Below are 25,502 nucleotides of genomic sequence, written 5' to 3'. Positions count from 1 at the left end.
CAGACGGAAGAAACAGATACGAACGACCAATCATAGTCTCGTGGAATTGATCAGCTATGACATGACTATGAAATTCTCCACTTCCCACGCTCTATACGTTGGGTCAGTTTTAGGAGGTTTACGAATCACCCCTGTGACATGGTGGGATTTCTCGCATCCTTTAACGAACAATGACACGGCTTAGGACCATTGAGAAAATTAGAGGCGTTAAGTTTATGAGTGGTGATCAACAAGTTCAAGTGATTTCTGAGCTTTCGGTTTGCAGAAGGATTGAGATCGGTGTTGATCCTCCGGTGGACTAAAGTACACCGTCGGGAGGAGGCTCAGTAGTAGAGGAGTTCGCCATGATTTTGACTAAGCCAAAGGTGATGTTGGGTTGCCGAGACATAGGAAGATTCTAGCTGCAGAAGGAAGAACTAGCTACAGTGGGTATTACAAGGGATAGATATGGCCTCAGAGAGGATCTCTAGCGATCCTGGAGGGAGACCCATTCGGCTGGAAAAAGGTTCGGCGGATAGAAGGATGCTCAGGATCAAAGATCAGGTCGGCTGGAGAAAACATAGCGAGAAGGTCTGTAGGTGGCCAACGGTGGAAACCCTACAGGGGAAGGCCTGCAGATGGCCAATGGCCAGGGAAGTCATAGCGGCAACTAGGGTGTTAGCTTTTGATAATAAAGCGGGATAGATTTCATTAATAGGGAAAGGGGTATGCATACACATTACACGACTCATATACAAGGAATGACAAATTCAGAAATACATCAAATAGGAAATATATAAATATAGGAACGGAAGTAAATAAAGGCTAATAAATTAAAATAGTATCTGCTAATAAAAATCATATCTAAGAAGGCTAATAATTATAATACTAATCATCATAATAAGAGGACTAAAACTTAAATTAAAGCTGTAACATCAAATTGTCCTGAAACACACCTATAGATTGAGCAATAAGGTCATTTTATATTATTTAGGAAGGTTTACCTACATATCACAATTCTTATCTATTTATATATCTAACACCTATACTTCAATTTTTTACATATATACCACCTGACTTATGCATGAAAGGTATATTTCATTTTAAAAGTTAATATGGCGGCATTTTTGGTGTGATAAGAAAGATTTAGGTGGTATAAATGTTAAAGAAAAACTTTAGGTGTTAGATATTTAAATGCGTAGGAATTAGGTGGTATGAATGTAAATGTCACTATTATTTATCTATGTCAAATCTGATGTGGTGGAACAACAAACGGATGCAAAAACAAAATATCTGAAAATGTAGGGTATTGTCAATAAGAGTCTAAAAGATACAGCAAAGGGAGCACAGCGAAATGCAGCGTGATTGATAACTGCAGGAGTTAAAAAGCTTCTTTACCGATATCTGGTCTTTCAGTTAAGTCTATAACACAAGGTCATCTTCAAGGTAATTGTACTCGAAAGTGAAGTCTGTTTTAATCCGCTGGCACCTGCAAATGACATAATACAAAAGAATAAAGCACCAGAAACATTTATTAGTGTGAAAAGTTAAGGCTCTAATTTAAATCAGCATAGATGCAGCCCTCAACTCAATAAAAATGATTAGCATACAATAACAGGATAACATGGGAGATAGGTTAAAAAAACAGAAAAGTATGACGAGTGCCGGTTATAGAATTCTTAGCAAACATTTATGGTCAGTTCCAGTGATGCCAGCAACTGCAATCCTAAGTATGGCGTTATACATTTGGCGTCTGATTACTATGGAAAATTTGCCAAATAAACACTCCATCCACCAGCACCAAAACAAGCATAAGAAAACTTCTTCGGAAGCGAAGAAAACTTTTATAATTTTAAGGGGAGCTGAGGTGGCGTGTTAGGCAAAACCCTTAGCTTTAGTCTCTTTTGTGTACTGTTCCTCACCAGATATATGTTCTACGTTAATAATGCATCTATTCTAGAAAGAAAATCTATCATGCATTAACAAGGCACAGCCCTTCACATTTTCTCCAAGAATTCTTATAATGCATTTGAATTGTACTAAAAAAGTAAATATGGTCACCATCACGAGCCTTAAATCCAATCATCTAGGGTCCGGCTTCCGATCCATCTCTATTCAGTCCTACAGCCTCCGGAGAATTGCATTTGGTACTCCAGTTTATGCTTTATTTTTACAACTTCTAGCCATGGTGGGACATCGCCCATAAGTGATGAGCCACAATTTAATCAGAATGCTGTGAAAAATTAAAAAAAAAAAAAAAAAAATCTAGTATGTTACCTACACTAACACAACTTGATCCAAGAGAGTAGAAACATGGACAAGTTTTACTAGGCAAAAAGTTCAAATTAGATAGCCATATCAAATTGCGCAACTTTAAATAGGAAGAAATGAGAATCGGAGGATAGAATGATTAGAAGATCAATATTACCAGCATGCAAACAGACAAACTGAGAAGGGGCGAAATCCAGGGAAAATGGCGCGAGATAATTAAAGGGATGGTTAGCAATTTGAATGGTATAGGAATAGATAATTTTTTGAAGCAAGCTAATAATAGTGTTTTTACATTTAATTGATTGTCCATGAGGAGTTTAAAAATTTGGTGAGTTCTTAAACACCTCAAGTTGGATTAAAATAAAATTTGAAGAATGCAACTTTAGAAAGAAATAGCTGTTATAAGAACATGCATCTGAAGAGGAGAGGAGGATTATTAGAGTTAACTTGAATTAATATGCAGGTTCTAGTGGGATGTGATATGCTAGGATTAAAATCATCTAAGAATACGAGATAGAAATGAAACAAGAAAATGTATACTTGATTTAATAAAAGAAAGCAACCTTGCAATTGTAAATGCCTATTAAAAAAATATGAACCTGCAATACTAGGTTCATTGGAACCAACAAGTATCCAATTTCTTATTATATAAAAGCGGGCGAGATGGACTGGAAGCTGAACAAAAAGAGAGAGAATGGACTGGAAGCTGAACAAAAGAGAGAGAATGGATGAGTGGGAAAAAGTCAGAGGAGATGAAGAGCGGAAGAGAGGGGGGGAATGGATGAATTGAGAAATCTAAAGAGGAAATGATTTAACAATCGATTTGGTCAAGTGTTAAGTGCCTATTTGCAGAAAATTCAATCTACAAAAAATAATAATAATAAATGTGTGAGAGAGGAGAGATACATTAAATGAGATAGTAGAAGACAATCAAGTTGGAGCAAAGAGTGATCGAGTGACTAAGCAAGTTGATGACAAACAAGGTTAAAAGCTTTATTTTCAATCAGATTTTATTTAAGATTGTATGCTAACTTCTTCCATTAAAAGTTTGGAAAAACATATTTTAATTTTGATCAACCAAAAAAAAATACAGAAGTTATTTTTACAACATTGGAAAGGCAAAGGATGAAATCCAGGATGCATATAAATAGGAATTTTATGTAGAATGTTATTAAAACCTTTGTTTGCACAAATAAGTAAGACTGATATGTTCAAGGTAAAAGTTGTAACTTAAATAATAACTTTTTAATATTAAAATAAATATAAAGTTTCATAAAACTAGAAATATAATACATCAATTTTTATGCAATGTCAGACAAATTAAAGATTAAAGGTTAGTGACGGCATAATTATTTAATAAAATTAAAGAGTAATTGAAATGATGTACATTTATTTATAATTCAAAGAGAAAAAAAATATGATTATTATAGGAAACTTTTGCAAAACAACGCAAAGTGAATAATTTTTTTTTGAATATATATATACAAGCATATCACATGGCAGGTATTCATTCAGTGCCATACATTGTCCACTATAAAAAAGATATTACTTCTAAAATGACATAATAATGCAAATGTAATGATCGATATATAAATGTTTGCAAGTGCATATTGACTGATGGCAAAAGTTGGAGACAATAAGGCACTCACACGTAAAATATTTATTTAATAGCAAATTTGAATATGGGTATTGCTATTAAAATATCTTAAAAAGTACAATTAGATTGCGCTTTTATTATGGCATTCTTATATAAAAATGAAACAATAAAAATAAATATTATAAGAATCCTTATTCATCCTATTATTTTGCAAATGGATCTTTCAAAATTTCTAGCATTGTCAACTTTAAAAAGGATGAATTATTAAAGAAGTTTTATTGATTCATCTACCATGATTAGCATAAATATTATTTTCTAAACTCATCTATGTTGTGTAAACTAGAGAGATGATTTACCTATTGAGTTGTTTATAACTTGAACTGAATTCTGCAAGGGCAAACACGAGTACACGTCGCACAAATAATATAGTGAATTCGAGTAAGAGATCATTCCCAAAAAAAAAAAGTCAACTATTTAATAAGAAGGTTAATCACTAGCTTTAAACCCTAATTTTTATCCAAAAGTTAGATTTTTCAAAGGTTATTTAAAATATTTTAAAGCAAAAATAACACAAACGTGAGACTTCAGAATTTACAATTTGTATATCCAAAATTTTGAGAAATGTGTTTTCATAATATAAGAGTTGCCATCAATCCGGAACATGAGTAATTTTTAACCTCTCTTGATAGTTAAACCTAATTTTAAAATTTATAAATGCTATATGTCTATGCAAATATAGGATTTAAAATTGATATTTTGCACTTCCCTAAATAACTGCTAAGGTTCAGAGGCAAAATGTTTATTCTTCTAAACCTCAGTTACGATTCTTCCTCGTGTAAATTAAGGCTATGCCGATATCACCAATCCCCACGATATTTTAAAAAAGTGTGGTCATCACTATTATTAAATAAAAATGGAAGAAAAATAAACTAGCATTCTCAGTTCATTGCGTTATGAAGAACAAATCCATCAAAAATTGAAATACAACCCACAAATCCAAAGATAAATTATTTAGCCTAATATGATTAAAGTTCCAACACAAGTAAATTGCTCCATTCAAACCAATAATAAATAAATTTATAATTGAAAATGCAAGAAAAAGTAAAGGAACTAAGGCACTGAAATTTTTGAATGAAATCCAATATCTGCAGTGAAAAGTTTTACAAATCTCTAGACTTGCTTCTTCCTTTTACCCTACACCCACACTTCCTCTATTGAGCTCAGAACATTCTCACTATACAATCAACAAATCCCACACAACACTTCAAACACGCACTCCTAGACTTCCTCCCACTCTTTAACTCTTTAAAAATGCTCTCCCCCTATTTTAAATCCTATCAACACCTTTAATTGCATTCCACCCTAGAATTCCAAAATGAGTGATTGTTTTGGTCGGCTGTAACACTACGGCACTCTAGATGCAACGCTAAGACTCTAGAAGTTTGGCACTAAGGGGCACTCTGTTCTTTATCTTCCGGCTAGTTGTTCTGGTGCCGATAGCATTGCCGCACTCAGTAGGGTAACATTGCAGCGCAATTTTTTGGTGTAGGGTAGCATTACAACGCTCTGTTGATGAATTATTGCTAGAGCAAGGATGCAAACAAATCATCCTTGAGCAAGCTCAAGTGTTGTAGGCTATATTTATGATACAAACATGTTTTTTTTTTTTTTTTTTTTTTTTTTTTTGTGTGGGGTTTGTTAAGTTATCGAGCAAACAACACATGAACATAAAGTTTACTTGAAAGTCATACATAAACTATGGCTAATCCTAGCAACAGTTACGGCTTCGCTCGCCCTTGCGCTCGATTCCTTTCGTCTTCTCCGGCTCTGAGACATTACAACTTCGCTCTCGCGCTCGATTCCATTTGTCTTCCCCGCTTCTTCTCCGAGTCTGAGACGCGTCTCGTGCTTTGCAGCTCCTCTGCGGACCGTCTCGCGTCTATGCGGCTCCTCGACGGCTCTGCGGCTCGTCTCACGTCTTTCATCTGCGGCTCCCTCTTGCGGGTGCGCTCCTGTGCGGCTTCTTTGGGTTCACAGCGTCCTCTCTTCTTTCTTTCAAAGCTTTCGTTGGCTTCGGACGGATCGTCTGCAGCTGCCCTTGCGGGTGTCCACGCCTCAGATGTCCACGCCTCAGACACACCTAAATCGTCATATTTTCCTCATTTGTTTGAGTGGGCGGAGAACATCAAGAAACTTGTTAGGAAGAATGGGAAGTCTGTCATATCTTTTACAGAAGCTGAAGGTATTCAACTTATTTTCTCCTATCGTCTGAATTTGGTTGGGAAATTTCTATATGGTCATCCCAAAATGGAGCTCATTCGTAAAGAATTTGAACTTATGCACCTAGTTGGAGAGTGAAAAATTGGACTATTAGATGGGAGGCACATTCTTATTCAAATTAGTAATGAAGATGATTACATGCGCTTATTTGCTAGAAAGATAATATGGATTGATAACAGAGCAATGAAGATTCTGAAGATTCAGAGCAATGAAGATTCTGAAATGGTCTGCAAATTTTGACCGACAGACGGAACCACCAATCATTCCGGTTTGGATTCGATTCTCTGGTCTGAAATTTTATTATTTTTCTCAAAAAGTATTGTACTCTATCGTCTTAGCCTATGGAAAGTCGCTCAAGACGGACATTCCTACTTTTAATCTTTCCTGTTCATCTGAAGTCAGAATACTTGTTGAAAGAGACATCACTACACCTGCCAACACCAAGGATATTGGCAGAAGGTAGAGATTGAGCATTTTCCGCCGTATTATTCGAACTGTCGTATGTTCGGACACTCCAGTTCTCAATGTCATCATCTACACCCCCATCTTAGACCAAAAAAGCAAACTGCTCCGCTAGAGGTAGTGATTCCATCTTCGGATCAACTCCAAGTTTTTGACACTATTGATCATCTGAATGATACCCCGGAAGACGTCACTTTCCCCGCAGGCAATATGTCAACCATTCAGTCCCCACTTGTAGCTCCCCCGTCTTTGAAACCTCCTATCGTGGGGGAAAGAGAGATTCTCCATACCCCGTCTGCCTTAGAACCTATCACCGATAATACAGATGGAAATACATCTACTGTTTCACTACTGTCTCATCAGGTCCAGAAAGATGTTAGTATTATTCAGGCTCATGGGGATCATGATGTGTAATGACCTACAACTGTCCGACCACCTTTGGAATCTACTGATCAAATGAGTCAATCATCGGATGAGAAATGGCAGGTCTACACATCTAGGAGGAAGAAGAAAAATGAAAATCTACTTGAGCTCAGGAATCTGATGGATGATACCTTGGTTACTACGGGCAATGATACTCACCTTACTAATTTGTTAGCCGGCTCACTTCTACAAACTAGAGGCAGGCCCTAGCACTTTTGTGCCTAGCACTTTTGTGCCCTTTTGTGGCTTTTGGTTTTTTTTTCTTTTATGTATCTTTGTTTTATTTGAGTTTTGTGTGTATTGTTTTGTATGAGTTAGGCTTTCTTTTAGGCCCCCTCATGTAACATTTCTGTATCTTTTCCGTATTAATATATTTGCCATTGGGCTTTATATATATATATATATATCTTGATAGATAGATATATATTCATATATAAATATAGATATAGATAGATGGATAGATAGATAGATAGATAGATATAATACATATCATCACACATATATAAGCACACATGAATATACAAGCACAAATGCACAATCAAAATAGTCCATGGACTTTGTGCAAGGCCATTTTAACCGCAGATTACTTTAAGGGTCCAATTTAATCAATTGACTCAAATAAAATCTGAAGTAATTCCATAGTTAAAACATTACTTAATTTGACAAAAAAAAAAGTTTACATATAAGGAAATAAAAGTATTTCATACATATCAAAACGTATAAAAACTTCATCTTTCGAAAATACTTCCATTTCCACCTAATTCAAGATATTTGTGTGGAATCTTCTGCATATAAAACTATCTTAGACCATGTTTAATGGGTCAAGGAATTAGATTAGAAACTTTAAATAATATGAGACCAAAATAACCACCCATGGATAATCTGGAACTTTAAAGAAGAGAGTAATCTAAGAATTTGAATTCAAGAAAGTAAATAAGCTAAATTGCCTCGCTAGCATTACGGTGGCACTCTCAACAGGGGATCTTTATATCACAAGAAGAAAAAGATATAAGGACTACTGAAAGAGACAGGTAAGTTGGGATGCAAATTGTCAAGAGCCACATAAAATTTAGTCATAAAATAGGAGATGCTATTGAGGATACAACAATAAAGAAGACCTCTCAAAGACTTGTGAGAAGACTTATCTACTTATTACAAACAAGATCTGATATTGCATAAGTTGTGACTAAAATCATTTCATAAATGATAAAATCTGACACTTGAAGGCTGGATAAATGTCGATTATATAAATTTTAGGAAGGATAAGATGCCACTTTCATAATATTGTACAATCTTAGAAGGCAACCACATGACATCGAGTCTTGGACAAGTAAAAAATATATACAGTGTAGAACGAACACAAAAGCCAAATTTATAATCATTGCACTACGAATATACGAGCTATTACAGCCAAAATTTATTCTTGATAAGTTTAAGGTTGAACTGAAAGGTCTTAGAGGCTCGGATATGATATGTTAAATCAGCCATCAATATTGTAAATAATTCTATGCAGAATGAACAAAACAAAGTATAATAACTTGATTAGCATAGTGATCGAATTTAAATTCCATTCATCATCACAAATGGAGAACTTACAAAGTTTCTCATCAAAAGATTATTAATAATAATATTTCAAAAGTTTAAATACAAGCTTGGAATGGATAGCATCCATTCTTTCGCTCAAGAGTAAGTGTTGAAAAAATCAATCTCCATCAATTCCGATTCCACCTCCATAAATGTTCCATCAAGCTCAGCAATCCTCCGCCTTATTCTATTCATGTTACCTCAATAAGTTGTTTAATTATTATTACCAACTCACTAATGTAATATATTTTCTTAATTATAATTAATTATATATTATTTTTTATCATCATTTTTTTCATATCTCCTACCAAGATATATAAATTCAGCACAAAATGATGAAATGAATCACTTAACAAATTTACTCGAACTCTTGAAATCAATGGTAGTGAAATTTCTTCAAATAAGCAACGTAGCTGGGTTGCGTAATTAGCAGTTAATAAAATAATAATTATGAAGAATTGGAGTAGGGCATACCATCCTTGCTGTTGATTATCATCTGCAATATGAAAATCAAAATACACATATGTTCCTTTCTCAAATTCATCCGTTGTAACTTTAGGTTCTTCGTGTCGCTGAAACCATGTGTTATATTTCCTATGGTACCTCCAGGATAGCCGCTTCAGTTCTCTTGCTGCTAAGTATTGTTGGTAAGAGTTCTGCAAAATTTATTAATATTACTATGTACAAGTTACACGGTTTACAACTGTTTTAAAGGGCACATAACAACAATAAAGATACCTGTTGGTAGTAAAACGCAAAGAATAATGTATCAGTACCAAATTGGTCCATACCCAACCTCTCCCAAAAAGCTGGATTTTCAAGAATTTCAGCTCGAGTCTGAGGATAGCTAGCAGGAGTCACAGCAGGATGTCTCTAAATTAATTTTTTTTAAAAATATTAGGTTTAAACTAATATTAAAATTATTATAGAAGAAATAGTGAAAAACTCATATACTGTATACAAGCTGTACCGGCATATAATTCTTGACTCGTTGTGAATCCTTGGGCTGAGGAAGCTTGAAAAAGGCTGCTTCAAGCATCTGCAAATTATAGTTCTGATCATGAAGCCCGCCAGAATTCACGGCCAAACCATTAAGGTTGTCACCAATGGCACCATGTTCTGAAACGCTTCTTCTACCAATGACACCGAGATTAGCAGAAGACTGGCTTGATTGCAATAGTTGCCCTGGAGAAAGATCCGTACCTCTGGGCAATTGAGTAGCATCAACTATAGATGTAGAACCTGAGACCTAGTATAAGAGACAAAATTTATAATTTCTCAAATAGACATATTAGAGAAAAGAAAATCACATACATAAAATTCATCCCATAGATTAATCAATGAAATATTTTCATAAATGTTGGTTTGCTTTCCCATGATATTTGCCTTTATAAACCTCACCCTCTAGAGCATGTATAACTGAACAACCCAAAAATAAATAAAATCAAAAGAAACACAATTGTCAGTGAGTGTTTCCAAACAACTATGAAGTCACTTTTTCTGCATTTTTTTTTTATCTTTTTCATCTTCTCATTGACTTTTCTGCCTACTATTGTATGTACTTTATTTTAGTTTAACGAGATATGTTAAGCATGCAACTTTCCAATCAAAATAAAATTTATGATAGGATTTCCCTTGTATTGCATGAGACAATTTGCTAATAGCTTTATATTGTGAGAAGAAATAGAAAGCCAAAAAAATGTCAGGGAACCAAGAATGTAGGGTTTCTACTTAAATTGGTAAAGAAAAAGAAACAAAATATCTTAAATACATCTGCGCGTTAAATTATTAGTGGTTGAACAGCATGCTACTAACATGCATCCGTTGTTCTCCGTGTACTTCTAGTAACTTAATGTCAAGCCAGAACCCTTGCATCTTCTGTCACCCTCATATGTAAAGGCAAAATGGCTTAGCTCTTAATTTTAAAAAACCCTGTGATCTTATCAAGAATCCAAAACTATCTGCAGTTACAATTAACCAAAAAATAATCCAATGAAACTTTGGATTAATATTTACACCTAATTATAATTCAACACCACTATGTGACCTAAAATTCTTAGTGAAACAAACTGCATCATATAACAAGTAAATAGATAAAAAACTACATCAAAACTCATTAAACTTCATTGTCAATGGAAAATGTTAAGAGAAAAGCAGACAGAGATTCTCTCCCAGTTTGATACATAACAGTGATGCAAAAATTTTCATGAGGGCTGGTTGGGGTCCACGGGCCCCCTGGTGCACATTCATGATGTGTATTACCAATGATAAGCACCTATTCCAACCAAAAAAATATAACCGGATAAAAATATTTTAACCTTTTTAGCTAACTCCTTAATTTAAAATTAAGTGCGTTGAACTATGTCATAAAACCTTAAATCATAGTAAGAAAATGTCGAGTAACTTCAGTCTTCTAAAATGGCATGCCTTCGGATTTAGATACAGGCATAGTGAGGTTTTCACAAAACATCGAAGCATCAAACTGCACTTCAGATCCAAAAAACATGTTATTATGAACATTACTGAGAACTTATGCATCTGTGTTGTAATTGCCGCAGATTGCTATATTATTTATGCTATGATAATCTTATATCAAGGTTTGGCTTGATAGAGTTGATATACTCAACAGGAATGCATATCTAGAGATCATGTACTGTCTTACCATAGGAAAAACACTAATAAAATCAATTTTCATGTCTAAGACTTAGTCTTGGAATCAAACCCAGGCAGCCTAAAACAAACGGCGGACCAATTTAAACTTCAATGGTAAACACTTATGTCACAGTTTCAGGACAAAATTATTAACAGTAATTCATAATAGTCAACAAGCAATCATAAATTGGACCAAAATTTTGTCCCTTATCTTCTCTGGATACTTTTTCTATTAAGACTCAAATTTTTAAATCAAAATCTAACACTTATGTTATAAGCACATAATACTGGCGTTTCAAAAAACTAGAATGAAAGAAAATTCTGCAGGTGGAAGGGTTGTTTCAATATGAGCAATTGGTTCAAAGAAAGTATCAACTAAAAATATTCATATTGTAAAAAGAACTTCAGGTTCTTAAATTTTATCTAGCTTTACTGATAAGGAATTATAATCACTTAAAACAAGAAGTAGAGCCAAAGTTGCAATCTTGATTTTCTACCGAAAATGCTGACTTGGGATCATCATCGTTGATACCCTTGTCAAGAGCAGTACTTGCAGGTTCCACATTCAAATCGTCCAACAGAGTCTGCTGTTGCAGCTCATCTACTTTAGAGTTACCCGTATCTACATTATAACATAAACAAACAGATTTAGGCGATAATCACAAATACTAGAGATTACTAGATAAAGAGAATAAAAAGAGAAACTAACCAGTTTCTTTTGTTCCAGTTGCGGGCAATACATGATGTTGTGATTGTTTATGCATGGGAGACTGCAACTGCTGTTGAACAGATGTAGCAGCAGCTAAACCAGGAGGCTGAACATTAAGCCCTATTCCAGCCTGATATAAATGATTGAAGACTAAGACATACAGTTGCATCCAAAGAAAAAGAGTATTATTTTACATGACACGCTATAAGGGATCTAAACAAAATTACTTATTTGATTTAATGCTAAAGATAATTATCAACATTACAACTATGAGAAAAAAATTCAGTGGTGAAAAACAATCAAATATTACAATGAATAGCCATGTCTAAATGAAACATGAACCTGTAAAAGAGCACTCTGTTGTTGCATAAGGAATTGTTTGGAATTAGCCCCGCTTAAATGAGGGACGCTGAGAAGAGAACTATGGCCTTGTTGCTGCACTTGTTGGAGACGCTGCAGATACTTCTCCCTCTGGTCTGGAGCAATCTCCGGTCTACCACGCAACTGTCCCTATAAATATATTCTATGAAAATTCTTCAAAGTATCTACAACTGCATTTCATTCTTTCAAAAATTATAAGAGCGCAGGCAAGAAAAAATGATAAACGAACCCATGCAACAGACATAAAATACATATTAAGTTTGGAAAAACAAAAGAGCAAAATGATTCATCTTAACCGATTTCTTCTCTTATATTCTTCCACAACAAATGGAAATGCTGTGGAAAAAATGAACACTTGATTTCTATCTTCATACTACAGCACATGCAGCCAAACCAAAAGACAAATATGAAATTGCACAATGAAATAGTTCATAAACAAAAATTCTTTTTTCTTTTTTAAAGAGCAACAGAAAACTACAAACAGAGTTAAATTCATAAATAGCATGGAAGCATATACTGTTTCACTTTGATTCTGAAAGGAAGTTGCACTTTGAGGCCTCCATTGGACTCCACTGACAGCAGAGGGTGAAAAGACTCTTCCACCAACAATAGGACTTTCTACCAGATTGTTGGAATCAATTGAGGTCGTCCCCTCGTTAGCTTGTGAAACCTGCATTGGTAGCATTCGATTACTTATAGCAGAAGCCAATGGCTGAGCAAGAGCAGCGCTTGAAATTCTCTCATCAACAGTTAGAACAGTTCTCTTGCTCAAGTCGGAAGCTGCAGGGACAGAACTAAGAGCCCCAGAGCTAGAAATGCCAACTGAGGTTAAGCTTATGGGAGTACTAATAGATGCTTGATTCGATGGTACTCTGTTTGGACCTCTTCCCAGTCCTATCTCAGGGATCGCAGGAGATCTCCTTCCAGGGAAGGTGATGATATCATCTTCCTTAACTAACCCAGAAGAGTTTACAAGCGGAGCAGTGGCAGATAAACCATCGGAGGCACCACGAACAGGACCAGAAAATATTGATGTTGCAGTTGGCCCAACAACAGATGGACGCACAGAAGCATTAGAAGTGGCAGCAGAATTGGATCCAGCTGATGGCCCCAAAGCTACAGCAGATGGAGCTGCTGTTGTAGGAGACCCTATTGCTGTGGTTTTTGAAGGTGGGGTTCTTGGAGTAATGTCAGTATTAATATCCTGAGAAGTTGTTTCTTCACTTTGGTCTTGAGCAGCATTCTGTTGAGAGATTGCTGCTAACAAGTTAGTCAAATAAAAGGCAACAAGAACATATATTAAATTAAAATCATTATGCAAGTAGACCCAAATATATAAGAACATGAGAACAAGCAAAAGAGTAGCAATATTTATCTTCACTCCTAAAAGTAAGTAATTGAACCAAATAAATATTTCTATTTTTTTAGTGAGAGGGCGCACAACACAGCAAGTTGGATACTGGTAGGAAGAACCCATATACCCTTTCTACCTAGGTTCCTGTAACGAAGGAAGTTTGTGACCCTAGAATCGACCAATTCACTCAAGTTAGCAATAACCAAGCTTCACCCTACAAAAGAGAAGAAATGAAAATGAAGAAGGAATTTCCCTTTGCATAATCCGAAAAGTGCAAATCTCATTGTGAAGGCCAATTCCTGTTAATTTATACAAATCAGCCAACAGCTCATAAGCCATCACACTACACAGCATTAAACTACTAAGATCATTTACTCCCTTGTATCATTAACTATACAGGAAAAAGGCTGCTTACAAATCCATAGCAGTGTTAAAATCATATTTTGAGAAGAATACTCTATATAAAAAGAAAATCAAGCCAAGTATCATTATTTTTTTCTTCACACGCGCGCCGCACACATACATGCACTCAAACGTGCGTAAACACACGCATGAACACACAAACGCACACGTGCCGCAAACACGTGACCTTGAACTGAAGACCTCTTGGTTAAAAAACAGAGCTCTTAAACAAGCTGAGTATCACCGTGTTCAAGCCTGTTTATTTAAAGTCTCATTGAGCCGAATATGACTAAAATGTTGAAACTATTTTATTTTCTCTCTTTTATCAAGTTCAACCTACCAAACCTCAATCAAGCCTAATAAAGAAATGTGTGATGAGGCAAAAATATAATACTTTAATTATTATGAGTGTCCATCAACCTTGCATAAAGAATCAAAATTGTTAATTGTTATTCAGTTAACCACATAAAGAAACATTGTCGGTCAATACTTGAAGAATAAATGAGTCTAATTCACAACTCTAAGCACATAATCAAGTTGCACTTTGATGATAAGCACTTAAAATAGCTAAAATTATTGAGTACACACGCACGCCAGCCCCGCCCTCCCGCCCCCCCGCCTGCCCGCACAAACACACACACACACAATATATATATATTAAAGAGAGTACGCCTTCATTATCATTTTACAGTAAGTACCAATAAACCATTTAATGTCATGTTTTTAATTAAAACAGCTTATAAGTGGGAAAAAGTTAGCCTTTATGCTTTCAGAACATTGAACATGTAAAACTAAACACAAGTCTAATGTTAAAACAGCCATAGGAACGTAGTCAAACCAATTTAATTTACCCACAATTACACAATCCTTTTCATTTGTCCTTCAAGAAATAAAGAAACTTAACAAAAAAAATTCAATCCATAGCCAATTAATGTGAGCTCTGCTACAAATAGCAAGTAATTTGGTATTTGGACTAACTATATAGAAAGAAAGAGCACTTTTGCTATAGATATTGCTTTTCCTTCATTAGTAGAGAGGATAGAAGGAATACCACTAGTAATTGTAAGAATTGCTCAACCACAAATAACTCTCAGATCAAGCTATACCTAGTAGTTCTAGGACATTAATTAGACCAAGCTTAGATCAAGAGGACCATCCTATCCCATAGAATATTTACAATTATATGAAGTTGCATCTTTCTCCCTCAAAATGGAAACTCAAGACTCACTAACCAAAACATAATTAGGGAAAATATCTTTGGATTTTCATTCAAAAAAATTGAAATTTCACCTATGGTTCTTTTCCTCTAGGTAGAAAAGAACACATTCATTAAATGCATGAGATTTTTTTATTCTTTTATCTTTACTGGCTGATAAAACCACTTAAATTTGGACAACTTAGAGTAACAATGCCTAAACATTTGATGAAAATTTCAACGCAGCGGGATAAAAACTTGTCGACAATAGCCAATGAAAAAAATTTAAAAACTAATCTACAAAACAAAAGAAGAATATAAACAATAGGAAGGTGCTAAATTATTAACTGGCTTGTCACCTAAGAGCTGGTAATATCAATTACTAATCAATTACTAATCAGAAAATTAAATTTACAATTGTAGTCATGCTTACATTGGAATTCTTAATAGTAGAAACAGAACCGACGCCCTGCAAGTAACATAAAAGGAAACTGTTTAATATGAACACAATGGACTTATGGCATGCATCTGAAGTATAAATGTCAGTACTTCATAAAAAAAATATATGAAGTACATATGACAATCTACACCTCCACAAAAAGTATGATAAAGTTACACTAGATGTGAAAACTACTAACATTTCTCTCAAGTATAATAAAAATAAAACATGCAACACAAACACATTGTTTTATATTACAATGAGTAGATTAACAAAATATTCTCAAATAAGACAAAATTCCCGTATTCAATTATAACTTGCATCTTCTATGGAAAATATCAGACTGAATAAATCTGCATTTGAAGAGAATTTTAGCTTTAATCGCCCATTGCATAAATATTTATACATTCATAGACATGCTAGCACCGACCACAAAATTTTGCTCCATTATCCAAACACACAAGTCACAACTTGTGTTCCGCAGACAGTATGAAAAAGGAAAAGAGCTACGAACAATTGAATTCATCTTAAGGACAATAGATGTAACAATCAGAAAAAATTTCTTTAAAAAAAATTCTTGTGTTAAAACTGTTTCAAATCTAACATGTATTACACCAAAAAAATATACATTAGATAAGCAGAATTTGGGCTGATGCATCACTTGTAACATAAACATTCAAAGAATCAAAACAAATGCTAATAAAAACCGCCAAAATTTGCACCATTCTCCAAATATACTCCTTGTAAGAGCTATGTTGCAAATATTAGCCATGGCTGAGCAAATCAGATAGCAATCGTTAATTGAACCAAGCAATTTAATTTCAGCATTTAACCAAGTATAGCACACAAAGAAAATAAGCACTCAGGAAGTGTCAAACTGACACTAAAATCATAAAGGACTTGGCTTATAATGTAAAGTAATTCTCTGATAAAAATTATAATAGCAATTCACTAATTTTTTTAAGTCAAAATCAAATCAACTTGAGCTTTTCATATTAAGCTTTGAGTGAAGTTGTGGGGCTAAAAAACATTGTATACAAATTTTAAGCCATGAAGTATGAATATACCTCAAAAAGCTTTTTGTATCCATGTTAAACACTGAAACGCCTCTAATACACCACAACTAACGAATCTCAGTTTTGCTTTTATTTGTCCGCTTCCTAAGAAATATGATTGCAAACTTCTTGAAGATTCCAAACCTATTAGATTGCTTGATGGTAAATTGAAAACTTTCACCAAAGTTCTTGCTAATAAACTTAAAATATTTTCTTCATGTAGTGGTGAATGCTATCTCTTAGGATGCTTTTATTGAGGGAAGTACTATCAATTGCATCATTATAGCTCATGATTTATCAATTGCATCATTATAGCCCATGATTTACCACCAAGAAATAAAAGAAATTAAATAACAAAGTAGGTTTTGAGAAGCTTTGTTAGCAGCAGGGGAAATTTCCATTGAATACCATTTTAATTTTGTTGTGTGCTAGAAAGTTCTCAACGGTAAAAAAAATCATAGTCCCTGGCTCAGTAAAATAATATACTATGTAATCAATAATACAAAAGTTAACACTTCACCTAAATTAGGGAATATGAGATTGTAAGATGAGATGAGATTATAAGATTAACCTCACCCGTTTACCCTCCAGCATTTCCTTATACTCAAAGATTCGCTCATTTGATTGCAGTCATTCGATAAAATTGTACAAATCCATACCTCTATCAAACTCTAGTAAATCCACTTTGACGCAGAAATCCCTATCTCGCCACAGATGGAATCTTCTCTCGACCTCCTCTGATAATGAATTTTTTAACATCGGGTTTGCCATCCTCATTACTGGCGTCATCCATATGGAATGGATTCAAACCATGGTCCATTTCTCCCATTTTGACTCTCCATATATATCACGGTCGAGGATCATCTCCCTCAAGGTTATATTATCAATCTCCGCAAGCCTCCGTTGAAGCCGACCAATCTCTCGTTGTATCTCATCCCTGATAGATTCCAGCATGTATTTCCCTGGTGGCATGATTAGAGTTTAACGATTGGAAGAGGTGGTTAAGGATACATAAAAATTGTGTGTGTGTGTGTGTGTGTGTTGGGCGGTGTTGCGAGAGACGGAGGGTGCGGGGAGGGGGGAGCTATGAAACCCCAGAATAGAAGGCCACAAAGGTTCTTAAAACAAGAATAAAGCAGCACAAAGCACAAACGACCCGCTAGGGCGAGGACGAAAAGTGGTGAACCTGGCTGAACAATTGGTGGAAGGTGGTTTAGGAAGTTGCAGTAGCAGTTAGGGTTGCTGGAAGGGGTGGCGGCCGCACTTTGAGGGTGCGGAAAGAACCGATGGCGGCAGAAGGTGGAGGTGCAAGAAGAGCGGGCAAGCAGAGCGGTCGGCAGCAAGAATAGCAAAGGATGGGTGCAGGGACGATTGCAGCTAGTCCGGGAGGGGAATAGGTGATGGATTATGTAGAGAGTCGCCACTTAGCATGAAACAGCCAGTGCACCACGTCCTAAGAAACAACCCTAACAAGGGAGAAATGCCTACTGCAAGAGTTCTAAAATCAGAGAAAACTAAACTCTAAACAAAAAAACAACATAATTATAATAAAAGATAACTATGAGGGAAACCTCTCCCCTTGAGCGGCAGCTCCAATCCTAAGTAAGGTAAGTTGATTCAGCATCCCTGTTAGACCGGCTACCCCCTTACCAAATCGGTTCAACCAAATCATCCCCTAAGGCGAGGACAAAAAACTGTTAACCCGGTTGAATTGCTACAGGAAGGTGGTTGAAGGAGTTGCGGTAGCAAGGGTTATTGGAAGTGGTGGTGACAACAACTTGAGGATGCAAGAAGGGTTGACGGCGGTAGATGGGTGTGTACGTGATGGGCTAGCGGCAACAGGAGGGAGTGCAGGAAGGTTTGGCGGTAGCACTTTGGGGTGCAGGAGAGGTCGGAGGCATAAGGTAGAAGTGCAAGAAGGGCGTCGGCAGCAGGAACGGGAAAGGATGATGCAAGGAAGATGGCAACGAATCGGGGAGGGGAATAGGCGAGGAATTATGTGGAGATAGTCACCACCTTAGAGTCGGATACAGTCGGAGCACCATCTGTCCTCGGATACAACCCTAACAAGGGAGAAACACCGATGACAAGAGTTTTGAAATCAGAGAGAACTAAAATCTAAACATTAAAAAACAACATATTTATAAAAAAAAAGATAATTAGGAGAGAAAACACTCCCCTTGGGCAGTAGCTCCAGCCCTAAGAAAGGTTAGTTGGTTCAACCTCCCTGTTAGACCTGCAACCCCCTTACTAAATCGGTGGAGTTAGTTCAGCCCCTAGCCCCCTCATCGAAAACAAAATAAAAAAATAGAAAATAAAAAACAAAAGTAATCCAAAATGGACCCTTAATGTACAAAAATATAAAACATAACTTCAAACAATAAAAAAATAAAATTAAAAAAATAAAAAATAAAAGTTATTCCAAACAATCCCGAAATAAAACTATCTTAAGTTGGGTTAATAGATGATATAATGGTTAGAATATAGTAGAAAATTTTCAAAAATCCATAAAATGAGGATAATTTAAATTTTTCATATGTTGGACCATTGTTCTTGAATGTGAATAGAATTACAAATTTTTTGGGAAATAAAAAAATAGAAAGCAATATAAAGATGCAAAAATCAAGAACTTTCACCAAATAACACTTCAATGGAAAAGCAAGAAAATAAAGGTAAAAAGTAAAAATGTGAAGCTCAAGACATATAGAAAATCAATAAAAATACAATGACATCACCAAAATGGCAACTGCTATTGAAATCAATTTATTCAATAATCTCATACACAAGTTTCTCAAGCATTTGAATTAGGTAAATTTGAAACATAATTTCACCATATTGAATGAATGTCAACCAATAAAAAGGCTACCTTTACAAGACTAGACGGACCATGTGAAACAAGTTCTTCAAGGGCTTCCACCTTGTCTAATGGTAGAGAGCTATAAAGTTCGTCAACATCATTAAACTCGTCAGGCTCCTCCTGTCAGTCATACAAAAATGAAAGCTCGTATTAGAAAAAGAAAATCTTTAATTTTGATATATCATAAATCAAAGCACATGTTGTCAGGCATACTTGATTACGCTCCACATAGTCTTCTAAGAAATCTCGGACATCATTGACTTGCTCATGACTCAGCTCATCATTATCAAGCAACCTTAAAATTAACTCCAACTTCATTATATGAGCCTTATGTCTCACAATGGATGTCTCCAAATGTGCCTAAAACAAAAGCAGAATTAAAAAATTCAAATATCTTATATTGCAGTAAAAGGACATAGAATAACAACTTTTTGTAGTAATAGAAATTTGCACATGATTAGAGTTAGACACTGCACCAGCCGAGGAGGCCTAGCCTTTCCCTTCTTAACAGATAGTCCCTCGATCTCAGCTTCAAAGTTATCAATCTGACTCTCCAAATCCCCAACCTAAGATTCAAAGAATCAATTACCATAATAAAAAAAACAAAATTAATAAAATTAAATATTAGATGAGCAATGATTTCTTGAATGAAAAAAGGAGCCTAAATTTTCATGTTGTTTTGACCTAAATAACCAAAACAAAAGTTAGGAAAGCTCTATAAAGATACTGAATTTTACAATTAACATTACTGAGTAACTGATATATCTTTAAGGTTTACTAGTTCAATTGATCAATACTAAATAGTAGGCAATGCAGTGCAAAGCATTAACTACAAAATCCATAGTCATGACTCATGGTCACAAGTCATTTTGCTACTCATACTTTTCCATATTTTTAAAGTCATATAATTATTCCATTATCTATATTTGACATTTTGTTAATTATGAATAAATTAAATTATCCTTGAATTTATGAAAACCACTAAAAAATGTTAGGTCTGTAGTTGTTATTGATCATGGTTGATAATTGAATAAAGCAATGGATTATACTTTTATGACATTATCCTTGGGTATCAACTTCCTCCTTTCTCCTAAAAATGTGGTTCTTTCTCTCTCTAAACAATTGTCTCTGTCACTAATAAATGGATACATCAATTTTTGTCAATCTAATATCTCCTCCCCTCCCAATTCTTTAACAAAAAAGATATCAAAAGTCCCCATGTATTGCTTCCATAGCCTCAATCATCATCAATTAGGAATTAAGGTCAAAGCCAAAGTTCCTGAATCAAAGAGTTATCCGTGCAAGGGTAAAGGTGCCTTGATTTGCATATTTAAGAAGAGTGTGCAACTTCTCTTCATCAAAATTTATTTAAGCAATCAGCCTATTCCATATGGCCAAAATTCTTGAACCTCCAATCAATTTTTTAACTCTTAAATTCTAGATAATATAACAAAAAAAAAAACTAAAACTAGGGGTGTAAATGAGTCGAGTAGAGCTCGAGCCATGCCAAGCTTGAGCTCGGCTTGTAGTGCTAGTAACTGACTCGCGAGTTCGAACTAAAAATTCAATTTATGGGAGCTCAATTGAGAAGGTTTTGGTGGCCAAAGGAGGAGGATGCAACGGCAGTTCACTAGAAAATGCAATGAAATGACTAGTAGTAGGCTAATCGAAACAGTTTGCGAGCCAACGGGCCGAGCAAAGACGAGCTCGAGTCCTACCATCAAAAATATACATGATCTATATCACTCATTTGTCCTACCATGAAAAATCACACACCTCCTTCGCCATTCATGAAAGCAAAAATACACTCCCAAGTCTCACCAAAACAAATTATATCAAGCTAGACTCCAAACACTATATTTATCCAACAAAACCCAACCCATTCCAAATATATTGAAACCTAAATTACCGGACCTACTCCAAAAAAAGTTCCCAAACAAAAAAAAAAGGAAAATGTTCAGTTTCAATCAGCCAATATTTCAATCCAATCATATCAACATAACAATTCGTGAAGACCTTAAATTTTTTAGAGATATGCTTTTAGAGGTGAGATTGTTCTTGAGGATCTCTGATGAGAGAATGGTGATACTTTTCTCGTAAATCCCTTCCTCCTCAAAAGAATGTTTCATTCATTGCCTCTACTTTGAAACAAATCCCCATTCATCTCATTTTCTGGACCGATTTTGCGAGCTATAATGACAAGTTGAGGATCTTCAATTCCACCTCCAACCGCAATTTAATTTATTTTAAAGGGGTTCTTTGGAGAACACAAAGAATTAAATTAGTGTAAGATTTCTACTTTAACTATAGGCCATCGTGTTAGCAATAAATTTTCATAATTTTTTTTTATCTTTATAAGTGATTTTTTTTTCTTTAGATAATCCCCGAATTTGTGGCCACTATTCTAAATAATAGACCTCATATTATTATTGAGAATGATTGCTGATGAAATAAAAATATGGCCTTCTTGGCATTCCACATAAGGGGTAATTCTGAACTATTTCTCCTAGCCATAAAATTCTTTCTTCTCTCCCTTTAACCTTATCTTCCAATCCTTGAGGCATTGATTCATCTCTTATAAATTTTTCTCTCTATACCTACACAACACCTCTTTTATCTCTCTTTACCCTTATCTTTCTTTCCTTGAGGCAATGATCCATCTCTTCTTCTCAATTTCTTCTTTATTTTTCACCTCCCTAACTCTACCTCTACACTGAAGTATTTCCTTCTCAACAATGAATAATTCCACTAAATTCATCACTTCTACTGCCATTTCTCATCATCATTAGGATACAAGAATAAAATGTTTCATGTCTTACAGTTTAGTGCCATAAAAACTATAAAAGGCAGTAAGATGTTCCTACTCTATACAAAACTAACATCAAGCTATTAAAGAAATAAAAAGAAAACTTCAAAGAAAATTTAATTGCTAATAATTTGGAGCATGCACATTTAAAGCTTCAAGATATAATGAATGGTTATATAAAGCCCGTGAGCTAAGTTAGAAAAATAATAACCTAATGCAGAAAATGTAATGCAACATTCTGGTAATAATAACCAACCAGAAACAAGCTAAATCACAAAGTCCCTCATAATAAAAGATTGACACAATAACTCTACCCAAAAGTGTTGAAATATATCACAGCCATAACTGAACATGGCATTTCCTGTTGCACCCAAATTATGAAAAGTATATAAGTAAGATTTAATGATCAAACGTATGAAAATATTAACAGAAAGCACTAGAAAGAACAGTAACGCAGTCCAATATAAGATAAAAGTTGGATATGAGTAAATAAAACTTCCTCATAGTATTTCTATCAACGCTTACTACAGTTTTTACTAGCACTGCAAAACAGCTCGTTGTTCGCGAACAGCTCGGGTTCGGCTCGTTAAGAAGCTCGTGTTAGCTCATTCTGTAAGTTAACGAGCCGAACACGAACAAAGATTTGTTCTGATGTATGAACAAATGTATTGCATTGTTTAGTAAATGTGATATTTTTGATGTGATGTCAAAGATTTGAATGTAATGGATGTAAATATATAAACAATTGAGAGGTATGTTTGCTAATGATATTTTGGAGATTTTTTCATAGATCTCACAATTTTTATGTATTTACATGCTAATGATATTTTGGAGATTTTTTCATAGATCTCACAATTTTTATGTATTTACATTATAGCATTTCAGTCATAATCATATTTGTGTAAAATAGGGGTAGTTCACTTTTAAATAAAAGTATTAATGATATTCTTAATGTGATATTAAATATTTATGAGGTATATATTTTTATTTGTTAGGTAATCGATATATTAGTAAATAGGGCTGTCAAAGCGGCTCGTTGTTCGCTAATAACTCGTGTTCGGCTCGTGAAGAAGCTTGTGTTCGGCTCGTTTACTAAGTTAACGAGCTGAACACGAACAACACATTCGTGTTCGACTCATTTTCACTCGAAATTCTACTAATCAATTATATATATGTTTGATGAGTAGTGTTTTTAAAAAATTTAATTGACTACAAGGCTACAAAGATTTATAATCAATTAAAAGTATTAATGAAGAAAATTGAATGTTAAGAAAATAGAATAAATATTATTAAATTTAGATCCAAATGATGTTTAATATAAACAATAATTTTTAAATCTTGTCTCATCCCTTAACATCTTATAGCTGCGTGATTAGGCTGTCAAAAGGACTCTTTGTTTGTGAACAGCTCGTGCTCGGCTCGCTAAGCAAACAAGACGAACACGAACACACTTTTGTGTTCGGCTCGTTTACACCCCTATTAGTAAATAGAGCTGAGTGCATTATAAACGAGCCGAAGACGAGCTGAGCCTAGGCTGGCTAGTGTTCGGCTCATTTACACCCCTAGTTTTTACTTCATTGAATCCCTATGCTTGCGAAATGAAATCAGCATAGAAAAAGCGGTGTTAATGCCGGTATCAGTAAACAGCACATTAAATTTAAAACAATCCAAAACAAAAAAATAGTAAACTTTGAGAAATACTTTGCTAGGAGAGGAGAAAGTTGCTAAGCATACCACATTGTTTAGCCAATCCCTTGTTTCTGCTTTGGCCTTCTCTCTTGGATCCTATCGAGTTATAATAGGAAAAAAAAAGCTCTATGAGGCAACATCTTAAATGCAGGAAGCTTATCACCAACATAATCCTTAAAATGGTACTAAACTATCAGAAAAAAACTTCAAAACTAAGCAGTTCGGGAAGTAAAACAGCAATTAGCAAAGCCACTAAAACTAAAGCATAATGTTAAACATCAGAAACATAGCCAAGAGAAACTAAAATTTAGGCAAATTCAAAGATGTGCTAGAAAATATCCAGAAGGGCACAACATTAGAGCAGAACCAGAACAATTACATTTCGAAAATCTTCACATGGATGAAAATGTACAAAATTTGAAGCAAGGATGAAAAATCTAACCATATGAGGAAATCAAAAGGGGATGGATGATTGATAATGTTATCATATGAGGATACGAAAAATGCAACAAGGATCACAATCATGTTAACTTGACAGAATGGCTTTAGAAAGTTTCTGCATGTTAAGGTAGTTTTCTACACAATCTATGAGCACTAAGGGCCTATTTGGCGTAGCTTTCTCTCTGTTTTGCTTTTCAAAAGAGTCACGCCTCCATTTGACTGATACAATCTTGTTATTTTTTAGAAATTTATATAGTTAAAAGATGTTTTTCACGACTAGATCTACTAAACTGAGATAGCAATAAGAAAGTTGTCATCTCACTTTCTCTAAAAAGAAAATTTTATAACAACTTTCAAAAAAGTTACTTCCTTACAAAAACTTCTTAATCTCAACTATAAAAAACTATACCTGCCTCATATATATCCTAAATTAACAATATACCCTCAGAATTGAACATGTAAAGGTGACGGTATACACAATATGTTCAGCAAAGTCAAAACAGAGAAAAGCTAAGGAATAAAAGAACAAGTAACTTCTAGCAAACAAAAGGATAAGTTTTTCACAGGAAAGTGGAAATTAATACAAAATTGGCATGCATAAAATAATCAGATGGAGAGAGATGCAACTGTGTTTCTCAGCTTCTTAGTAAGTGAGGGAATAGCAACTGACAAATAAGCACAGGCCTTACAGTTTTTGGCTGTTGACCTAGGCCTTCCTTAGAGAAGGCTTTTGTTTTGGTTTCCTTCTCGCAGACCTTAAACCTTTCCATTTCACGCTCAATAAGTTTTCGAGCATCCATCAGAGCCTGCTCATAAGAGGCACTAACCTATGTCAAATATATCAAAAAATTGATTGTCAACCTCAGAATAACATCTTATGCAGCTACTAGAAAATAATATTAATTCAAAATCATCTAAGTTCAGAA

General features: G+C 34.8%; 1 protein-coding gene across 4 annotated transcripts in view; it reads right to left on the bottom strand.

Moving 5' to 3' along the window:
• Positions 1 to 25,502, bottom strand: part of LOC110030694 (CCR4-NOT transcription complex subunit 3) — a 37,740-nt gene that overhangs the window by 5,839 nt on the left and 6,399 nt on the right. Inside the window, exons 3-16 of one of the 4 annotated variants that reach the window (XM_020733538.1) lie at positions 25,266 to 25,403; positions 24,181 to 24,231; positions 20,117 to 20,206; positions 19,854 to 20,000; positions 19,650 to 19,760; positions 15,723 to 15,758; positions 12,856 to 13,581; positions 12,300 to 12,467; positions 11,958 to 12,087; positions 11,746 to 11,870; positions 9,567 to 9,845; positions 9,335 to 9,469; positions 9,071 to 9,252; positions 1,378 to 1,468 (exon numbers count right to left, since the gene is read on the bottom strand). In XM_020733538.1, the coding sequence (XP_020589197.1) occupies positions 1,402 to 1,468; positions 9,071 to 9,252; positions 9,335 to 9,469; positions 9,567 to 9,845; positions 11,746 to 11,870; positions 11,958 to 12,087; positions 12,300 to 12,467; positions 12,856 to 13,581; positions 15,723 to 15,758; positions 19,650 to 19,760; positions 19,854 to 20,000; positions 20,117 to 20,206; positions 24,181 to 24,231; positions 25,266 to 25,403 (2,385 nt within the window). In that variant the 3' untranslated portion in view covers positions 1,378 to 1,401. The remainder of the gene's footprint in view (positions 1 to 1,377; positions 1,469 to 9,070; positions 9,253 to 9,334; positions 9,470 to 9,566; positions 9,846 to 11,745; positions 11,871 to 11,957; positions 12,088 to 12,299; positions 12,468 to 12,855; positions 13,582 to 15,722; positions 15,759 to 19,649; positions 19,761 to 19,853; positions 20,001 to 20,116; positions 20,207 to 24,180; positions 24,232 to 25,265; positions 25,404 to 25,502) is intronic. The other 3 variants (XM_020733539.1, XM_020733540.1, XM_020733542.1) reach the window with 3 other exon arrangements.

This window comes from Phalaenopsis equestris, unplaced genomic scaffold, assembly GCF_001263595.1.
Source record: "Phalaenopsis equestris unplaced genomic scaffold, ASM126359v1 Scaffold000754, whole genome shotgun sequence".
Classification (NCBI taxonomy): Eukaryota; Viridiplantae; Streptophyta; class Magnoliopsida; order Asparagales; family Orchidaceae; genus Phalaenopsis; species Phalaenopsis equestris.
The sequence above is the reverse complement of the archived record's forward strand: the minus strand, read 5'-3'. Positions and strand labels throughout refer to the sequence as shown.